General features: G+C 38.2%; 1 protein-coding gene across 1 annotated transcript in view; it reads right to left on the bottom strand.

Annotated features, from left to right (window-relative positions):
• Positions 1-10,323, bottom strand: part of CORIN (corin, serine peptidase) — a 229,776-nt gene that overhangs the window by 211,093 nt on the left and 8,360 nt on the right. Inside the window, exon 2 of the mRNA XM_024131999.2 lies at positions 6,004-6,204. Coding sequence (XP_023987767.1) covers positions 6,004-6,204 — 201 coding nt within the window. The remainder of the gene's footprint in view (positions 1-6,003; positions 6,205-10,323) is intronic.

The raw sequence follows: 10,323 nt of genomic DNA, 5'->3' as shown, positions 1-10,323 counted from the left end.
CTCCGCAACGGGAGAGGCCGCAACGGTGAGAGGCCCGCGTACCGCAAAAAAAAAAAAAAAAAAAAAATGAGAGTATGGAATGCTCTTCAATCACTGTAATAATGAATTAGAGGTAAATCACTGTCAGAGATATTTACATGAAGTATTCTTGAGTGAGAAAAACATTATGTAGAAAACTGTATGTAATAAATGTGATCTCACTTTTTGAAAAACAAAAACGACAAAAACACCTCTGTGTATGCCATTCTGTACACAAGTTTGTGTATATATGTTTATATATGATTTATGAGCATGGAGAAAACTATAAAATCATACACACCAGGTTGTTAAGATGGGTTAACTGTGGGCAGAAATAAGGTAATATGATGCAAAAGGAAGAAGAATTGAAGTGATTTATGCAAAAAAAGGTGATAAAGTCTTCTGTTTTAAAATAATATATATAATATGATCATATTTATTCATTACAAAAAGAAGAAAAACCAATTCCCAATGTTGGAGGAAATGAAAAAGAAGCAGTAGAGTAGATAAGGAAGGTAAAACTGATTGAGGGGTAGGAAATACTTCCAGAATGGCACGGTGAGACCCTCCAAAAATCTGTTCCTCCATAAAAACAGTAAAAATACTGGGAAAAAAATATCAAAATCAGATTTTTCAGAACTTTGGAATTTAACCAAAGGCTTGCAGCAGAGGAACATTTGTTCAAGAAAAATGGCTGAATCACAGTGAGAACTATGAGCTTTGTAGCATTTTTTGTTTTTGTCTTTTTTGGCTGCGTTGGGTCTTCACTGCTGTGGGCGGGCTTTCTCTAGTTGTGGCAAGCGGGGGCTACTCTTCGTTGTGGTGCACGGGCTTCTCATTGTGGTGGCTTCTCTTGGTGCGGAGCACTGGCTCTAGGCACGCGGGCTTCAGTAGCTGTGGCATGTGGGCTTCAGTAGTTGTGGCACGTTGGCTCAGTAGCTGTGGCTCGCGGGATCTAGAGTGAAGGCTCAGTAGTTGTGGCACACGGGGCTTAGTTGCTCCACAGCATGTGGGATCTTCCTGGACCAGGGATAGAACCCGTGTCCCCTGCATTGGCAGGCAGATTCTTAACCACTGCACCACCAGGGAAGTCCCACTTTGTAGCATTTTAACTTGCCATATTCCCATCACCCTCTCCTCAGTTCTCCAGGAGCCTTGAAAACCAATGAGCTTGCAACCATGGTATCTATAAAAATCAGCAACCTAGGGGGGAAGAATGGGTCCGAAGCTCCCCAAAAAGCCATCCCCAGAGAATTATCACCATTCAACTTGTCTAGAAGCTCCCTGGCAAGGATCCATTCTCAGTACTTGTCTTTACTTGATCTGACTCAGAGCTTTCTCTTTGCAGAAAGTTCTATCCATCTGTGGCAATTGTTTAACATCACAGTTATCTGAGGCAAGGATACCTGTTGTAAATGAGAGGCTGACCAAAACACTTAAAAGGAAAAACTAGGGAATGAGATGTCTGAAGAGGCCTTTGAAAAGCTCTGACATATTCCCTGGGATACTAGAAGGCCAGGGCTGTGCCTATATCCAAGAAAAATATGAAAAGCCAGTCACAAAAGCCACACATTTATTGTATGGTGCCCTTTATATGAAATGTTCAGAATAGGAAAATCTATAGAGACTGAAAGTAGATTAGTTTTGGACACAGGTTGAGGGAGAGGGGAAATGAGGAATAATGGATACAGCATTTCTTTTTGCAGTGATGAAAATGTTCTCAAATTAGATAGTGGTGATAGTTGCACAACTCTGTGAATACATTTTAAAAATACTGAATTATATGTGTTAGAGGTCAAATTTAATGGTATGTGGATTATACCTCAAAAAGCTTTTTGTAAGTGAATGAGAGGTATGATGTGTTTTCATCTGATATAGAAGATTTAGGAGCTGGTCATCAAAGAGCACAGTGAGAGAACAAAACACTTCACGCTTTCAGCACATTAGCCCACTCTCATGTCACTTTAATTCCTGATTAGAGTTTCTAGGCTATTTTATTTTGTGCCATATTATTTTTAACCCAAAAGCTCTTGGTTGGTCAAAGAGTTTTTCCCTCTCCTTAAAATTCAATTTATGCTTAAATATTTATAAAATATATAAGAAGAAAAGATGAAAATAAAAATCTAAACACAGAATGCAACCTAGGAAAATCCCTTGCTGAAATACAGCATGAAAGCTAACTATGGGCCTTTTTCCTTTCCATATTACAACTGGTTTTCAAAATGTAACTAATGAAACTCCTGATGTAACAGATGTCACATAAAGCCTATTTCACATTTATAAAGCCCAGCTCTGCCACACAGTGTAACCTAGGAGGCATCTGGCTAAAACTTTACAAACTGCAGTATTCTATGCTTTGGCATGATATTAAGGAGCCCCAAAAGGAAATGTCTTAAGGAAAAGGCTATTTCCTGGTACTTTTTGCCAGGAGTTCTCCCCTTCGTTTTCTACCCAGGATATTGAGGAGGACAGAATGTCTTGCCACTGTATTTTTGGGCTAGAGTGGACTCAAAAAGCTTTTACATATGCCAGAAATTTAGAATGACACTTTAATTAGAGAATAATATTTTTTTTAAAAAAGGAATAAAAGTAAATTCTCTGCTAGGTGTTAGTAGAGAAACAAGGCATTAAGTTATACTTTAAGTAAAATTGGTTAAATAAATATCAAGTGAGAAGTGTGATTTGGCATCACCAATGAAAAGAGGTCAGATATTAAATTTTTGAAATGACTGTAGTTCATTTATTTATTCATTCAACAAATATTTTGTTGAGCACTGGCTATAAAGCAGTAAACAAAATACATTACTCTCCTGGAGCTTAAAATTTGCTCAGAAATGCTCCTGCTACTGAAAAGAAAGCAATGAAATTAAATAAGGAAGCATGAAATACTTGGAAGAATGCTGGTCTAGGAGTCCCAAGATCTGAATCCCAATTCCATGGCTACCAATTAGTAAATAAGTGACACTGGATACGTCAACTTAATTTCCCTAAGCCTCAATTTCATACCTTGAAAAATGGTGTGTATACCTGTCCCGCATACCTTGTCAGCTAATTATAAGGGCCACAGAGAGATAAACAACAAGGTCTTACTGTTTAGCACAGGGAACTATATTCAATATCCTGTGATAAACCATAATGGAAAAGAATATGAAAAAGAATATATATATATATGTATAACTGAATCGCTTTGCTATACAGCAGAAATTAACACTACATTGTAAATCAACTATACTTCAATAAAATTTTTAAAATAATAATAAGGACCACAAAGAAAATACTCAAACTTGCCCTGAAAACTATCAAAAGCTCTATACTCACAGACTAGCAGTATTACTGAAATGTATGAAAAACTACCAAATCCCTTACAATGAATAATTTTAGTTATTATAGACTGTTTATTGAGGGTCTATGTGGTGAGACCGTAAAGCTCAAGGCTGTCAAGTACATTAACAAGACAGAATGACACATTTTCAAAGGTTTTGACCTTTCTACATTTAATCATTCTAATTTCACCTGGGTTTCCTTTACATGTCAAATTACATTCATATTCTCAAGCAATGTTCCACCCATAGGAAGAGAAAATGAGTCAGACTCCCATCAAACTTCCAAACTGAGCAACAAGGACCACATGTTTCTTTACTCTTCAGGGTATGTGTTTGTCACCTCTATTTGAATCTTAACAAATGACAGAACTTTCAAAACAGAGACAAATCCACCTTGTAAAAGAAAATAACAATTGCTGTAATTGCAACCACATTAACTGGACTGAGTTTTTGCTTAAACTACTTCTGCCCTTTTGTTGAAAAACAATGCCCTAAGAATAATGAAGTGCTTAAGACATGACCGAAATATTAAAAACTTCAAAATTAAACTCATGAGGAAAACAAATTTTACTTAGCATAATTTGGGTTTGTAGTATTACCATCAGGTAATGAATATGAATCCGTATAAATCACTGGTGAACTCTTTAAGCATAAGAAACAGTTAATATCTATCGGTGCTCCATGAAACAACGGAAGCCAAACATTCTGACTCTTTGGGGCTAGAGAGATAGAATAATCCTGTGTTTCTTCAGAGTCAGCTTAATCCTTCCCTTCCTGGCTCAGAATGAAAATAAATATTCTGTCCTAGACCTAAGATGTGATTTCCCTTTGGAGGTTTTCAGGAAGGAGGGAGCAACAAACAAGAAAGTGATCAGGGATGAATGGGTTTTGTGTAATTTTCAATCACATAACCTTGTTTTAGGAAGTAGAAAGTAAGACTCAATACAACTGCAGAGAAAGCTCTTAACAGTGACTGTACTCTGATTATGATTTATCAGCACCGACTAAGTAACTTTCCACACTCCCACTAGCATTCTGGAAGGTTAGTAACTTTACTAGAAAAATTGGAGGGGTATTGAGGGATAGAGTCACATTCTGGAGCATATCACCTGTTGCCATCTAACTGGACCCATCTCCACACTTTCTGTCTTTTCTCTCTCTCTGCAAGCTCTTTTTCTGGAATAACTGACAAATAACTCCATTTGTCCTCAAATAGAAGTTTTGGCCATGCCATTTTCCTCAAGGTGTAATTATTTGTCAGTCACCAACAAGTAAAATAAATTGCATAGCCAATAAAACCAGGAAATGAGAAAGAGCACATAGACACCTCGAAAGCAAATGAAGGGATAGCTCCCGTCAAATCCCTTGGCATTCGATTATAGGACTGCGTACCTGGTCTTCTCACTTCTCACTGTAAGCTTCTCACTGCAAACATTTTCACCACTTAACTAATTGACTGTAAGAGCTTTTCCTGTGTGACCAGTAAGTGATTGTGAATTAAGAGCATCAGTGAAAGGTAAACTACCTGGTTGACAGTTTGGGGTTTAACAGTTTGGTTTCAACGGGTTGAAATGTGTTATCATTTCTTCCACTTAGAGACGTTATTGATGGCTTTATTGAGCTGACAGAAGACGATTTGCTTTGTGTTGGTTTCTTATCTTGAAACACTGCACTGGAGGAGAAAGAGGCTGAGGGCCTCAGAGGCACAGAGTTGAACCTACACTTCCCATAGAACTTTGGAAAGTCTGTCAACGGACATGTGACAGTACGTGAGGAACAAACACCAGTGGAGAAGGCTTTCACAGCGCAATACAGAACTCAGTCACAAATATGCATCCTAGTGTTTGGAAACTGATACCTCTCTTAACAAAGGAACAAATTTTAGCAAAAAAGAAAAAGTGCAATGCTGAACGAGGAGATAGATCAACAAGCAAAAAAAAGTGTATAAAAATACTATAAACAAAAGACTTGGAAGACAAGGTACAACTCACAAAATAAAATCAGTTATTTGTGCAGTGTCACTGTGAATCTACACACATTTTAAACATATTCAAAAATTTTGTATTTAGCAATGTCTTTTTAATTGTTATTCATTTCTCACATTTCATTATGTCTTTTAAAATGTCCCTCTTTCATTTTTTATCTTTCATGGTAAAATTGCCTTACAACCAATTAATTATGAGGCAGAAATGCTTACAGCAAAGATGTCTAAGGCAAAGATGCTTACAGCGAAATTACCTCGAAGAACCACAGAAGTAGGATACCTGCCACAAGGCACCAATAACAAAATAAGTAACTTAGTTTACTTATTAATTTAACCATCTCAAAATAAGTAACTTAAAACTTAAACAACAGAACCACCGTAAAATCAACACTGTCATACTGGGGCAAGCAGCATAAATTTTTATGTCTCAGAAACACTGAATGGCATTGGTACCTTTTTATTTCTTACTCCAGTCCCTATCTGGATGGCTGAGCTGAGGGCACTTCATGTTTAGGAACAGGGCACACTTGGCTATGCTTGCTAGATAAGGGAGCAGAGCTTTTCCTGTGTGACCAGTAAGTGATTGTGAATTAAGACCATCAGTTGCCACACTTAAAAATCTACCCGTGGGTTCCACAGACATTAAAGGGCCCAGGTATTTAGCACCTTCAGACTTACCTGTGCTCCTGTGATTTTGGTCCCCTGGGAGAGAAGCATCCATAGTCCAGGCTGGAATGTGTTGGGTAGGATTGGCAGTAGATGTCCCGGTGCTCTCGTTATGAGTTGTACTTGGAAGAATAACATCATACACATGGCCTTCACCATCAGTGACCAAAGGTTCACTGACGTTTGATTTAAAATAGGTTTTTTTTAATGTTCCTGAAAGACCAAGAAAAGATATTTTAAAACATTACTAGAAGTATTTATTTTATTTTTACTTTTTAAAAAATTTTATTTATTTATTTTTGGCTGCGTTGGGTCTTTGTTTCTATGCAAGGGCTTTCTCTAGTTGCGGTGCGTGGGCCTCTCACTATCGCGGCCTCTCGTTGCGGAGCACAGGCTCCAGATGCGCAGGCTCAGTAGTTGTGGCTCACGGGCCCAGTTGCTCCGCCGCATGTGGGATCTTCCCGGACCAGGGCTCGAGCCCGTGTCCCCTGCATTGGCAGGCGGATTCTCAACCACTGCGCCACCAGGGAAACCCCTTATTTTATTTTTATTTTTTATTTTTGGCTGCACTGCGTGGCTTGAAGGATCTTAGTTCCCCAACCAGGGATCAAACCCGTGCCCCCTGCAGTAAGGGTGCAGAGTCCTAACCACCGGACTGCCAGAGAATTGTCTAGAAATATTTATTTTAAAAAACGTATAAGGGAAACTCTAGAGCTGCTTTCCCAGGCAAACGCAAAGAGAAAATGATGGCCAGCAAGACCACCCACTTCTCGTGACAACCAATAGTTTCTCTTCTGTCGTAGATCACATAACCCTGTGAGGTGGCTATTGCTTCTCAAAAGCTAAAGGTTTAGAAATTGAGTCTCCCATCCAGGTTTCCTAGTGCCCAAAGAAATTAGGGCAATTCTCCCTCACCTGGGACTCAACACAAATAAAATGTGACAAATCTTACAGTGTTTCCTTCCTGCTTTCTCAGTGTCTCAATTCCACACATCATTTTATGCTCCTCAGTACCCAGGACACAAGCTCTCCCTATCTTTCTACCTGCCACAAAGGACAACAGGGCCAGCTAACTTGCGGCCTTCTATTTCTCCACATTTGGCACTAAATTTCAGTGAACTACACACACAAATAATAAAAATAATAGGGCTCAACGATTTCCCAAGACTCATAGAAACCACCCCCACAAAAAGTAAAACTCCAATTCCAGCAAAACTAAAAGAAGAAACTATATTATCTTCATCTTCAACCAGAAGCTATAAATTTGATTATAAGAAATAGGCATTAAACTAAGATTATCAACTGGTCACTTTCTCAAGGTATTTATTCATGGACAAAATAAAGAGTCCAACCTAAGATTATTGGGAATCCCCTAGCTTTAGCTTTAGGGAGAAAATCTGAAAACTTTGAAAGAGATCATGTATTTTTAACTCAGTCAAAATAGACAACAGAGAGTTTCCAGAATATAGCACTCTGGTTGAGTATGCCACTAAAATAAATGAATGTGATATTGATCCATTATAGAAATACTCAAGGGAGACTTTTTTTTCCTAAAAGCATTTACAGTGAATGCTCTACTTGGCTCTCACTTTTCCAAACTGCCCATGGAACATTAAAAAAAAAAAAAGAAATATAAATAAAATGTTTAATATCAGTCTACAGAAAATATTTCTCTACATGTGCTTGACACTTCGAAAATATTAACTACAAATAAAAATAGAAAAGCAGCTGTTTTCTAGCTAACTAAGGTCAACAGGATTCTAAGTAAAACGGTGGAGTGTAAAAGCTAAATCATGACCATGTGGTGCAGGTAACACACTCCCCAAACTGTCTGTGTGATTATGAATAAATATTAAATGCAGTAGGTGAAATGAAAGACTTCATTTAATTGTTTATGATTTTCAAAATGATTTAGAATTCATCCTAGATCAAAATAAATGTATGCGATAGATTTGTTCGCTGTATAATGTGTATTTTACTCATACAGAAAAATTTACTAATTAGATGTAATTTTATTTTTCACTTATTAGTTGCTCTCTTCTTTGCTAATTTTGGCATAGAGATTTTGCACATAACGTGTTATTTCCACTAACATGGCTATAATGAATGTATAAGACCCATAAAGTCAATTTACTTATCACACTGACCCTATAAGTCAGCATCCAGCTCTGTCAACACACTTTGAGCAAATGTCAACTCCTCAGTTATATCCCTGTGTAATTCACTTAAAGGGAGTTCCTTATCGTATGAAATATCTCAACAGTTCTTAACATTTTGTTTGTAATGACTAGCCTTATTAATAATCTTTCCTTTAACTTTTTCACCTAACTGTAGTGGTGAAAGTGCTAATAATATCTGTTTACTCTAAAATATTCTTTAAACACCAACTTTTTCAGGAAACACTGCCTTGAAAAACAACTTCCTTAAAAAAAAAAAAAAAGCAGTTTCCTTGCTCTTAAACTCTCCATATCAAAGCAAGTTGGCAGAAGAGAAAGATAACACATTATATACAGTAGTTGCTGCAGCTAATGTCCCTAAACTATATTTTTGAGAGAAAGACAAAGACAACAAGCCTAAAGGACCTGTCTTTAAAAGTCTAAACTGACTAGACCATTTGTTTTCAAGCATCTCTGGAAACTAACCAACTCTCAACTCACAGTTGGTCCTCTATTACGCATTTTTTAAAAGCACAAAAAACAGAATTCAGTAAGACTAAATACTGTCAAGCTACATCACGATGAGCTACAAAAATGCTGAGAGTTATTAGCCCAAAGTAGAGTGTTCATTCTTTCAGTGTTGCCCCATCCTTTTCTACATTCCTATTTTAACAGTGCTGTGGTTAAAAGTACAGGATCTACAGCCTGACCACCTGGGTTTAAATCCCATCACTACTTACTAGCCCTGAAACTTTGGGCAAACTCTCAACTGCCATAAAATAAGGAAAATCAAAGTACCTCCCCTTAACGGGCTGGTCATTAGTATCAAATTAGTCAATACATACATAAACACTTGGAACAGTTCCTGGCATACAGTAAGTTCTCAATAACTGTTAGTCATTACTACACAATAGTAGTAATGAAAGTAAAATTGTCTTCCTTAGGGCTACTAAGGTACTTTTATATTTCATTTTTATTTTCAGCTGCATTGGGTCTTCGTTGCTAAGCATGGGCTTTCTCTAGTTGCGGTGAGCGGGGGCTACTCTTTGTTTCAACGCACGGGCTTCTCACTGCGGGGGCTTCTCTTTTTGAGGAGCACAGGCTCTAGGGGCGCGGCCTTCAATAGCTGCAGCATGAGGGCCCTAGAGCGCAGGCTCAGTAGTTGTGGTACATAGGCTTATCTGTTCCGCAGCATGCGGGATCTTCCCAGACCAGGGCTCGAACCCGTATCCTCTGCATTGGCAGGCAGATTCTTAGCCACTGCGCCACCAGGGAAGTCCTAAGGTACTTTTAAACAAATGCCAATTTCCTTTTACTCTAAGTGCATCCCAGCATAATAAAATGGCTAAGGTAATTTTCAAAAGTGAATCACTTAACCCACTTTTGGAGTAAAATAACTGGGACTCTTTCATGCTAAGTTATTAATAGAAGGCCACATTACATCAAGGCTGTATGGCTCAAAAGTGTTTCAGCTATAACACAGCTCTATTTAACAATGTTTAAGAAACAGTCTGCATTTCCAACAATAATAGTCAAGTATTACTGATCATTTACAATGAGTGGATTGAGCACTGTGGCAGACAAAATAATGCTCCCCCCAGAGATGTCCACATCCCGAGTCCCAGAACCTGTGAATAGGTTACTTTACATACCTTACATGGCAAAAGGGATGTTGAAGATATAAGTTAGGGAATCTGAGATGGGGAAATTATCCTGGATTATTCAGGTGAGCCCACGGTAGTCATGGAATCCTTATAAGCAGAAGAGGGAGGTGAGAGAGTGTGTGTCAGAGCTATGCAGTGTGAAGAAGACTCAATGGGCCATTGCTCATTTTGAAGATGGCAAGGGGCCACAAGCCAAAGAACGCAGGAAGCCTCTAGAAGCTGGAAAAGGCAGAAAACAGATTGGCCCCTAGAGCCTCCAGAAGGAATACAGTACTACCGACACCTTAATTTTAGCCCAGTGAGACCAATTTTGGACTTCTGACCTCCATAACTCTAAGGTACTGTATTTGTGTTATTTTAAACTACCGAGTTGTTATAGCAGCAATAGGAAACTAACACAGGCACCTTACTAAGTATCCTCACTATGGGCATTTATCGAGTTAGCCTTCCAACAATCCCATGAAACAGATGCTATAATTAACTCTTCTTTATGAAGTTCCAGAGGGAAGGAA

The sequence above is a fragment of the Physeter macrocephalus genome, chromosome 7, assembly GCF_002837175.3.
Source record: "Physeter macrocephalus isolate SW-GA chromosome 7, ASM283717v5, whole genome shotgun sequence".
In the NCBI taxonomy this organism is placed as follows: domain Eukaryota; kingdom Metazoa; phylum Chordata; class Mammalia; order Artiodactyla; family Physeteridae; genus Physeter; species Physeter macrocephalus.
Note: the sequence above shows the minus strand (reverse complement) of the source record. Positions and strands in the feature narration are given on the sequence as shown.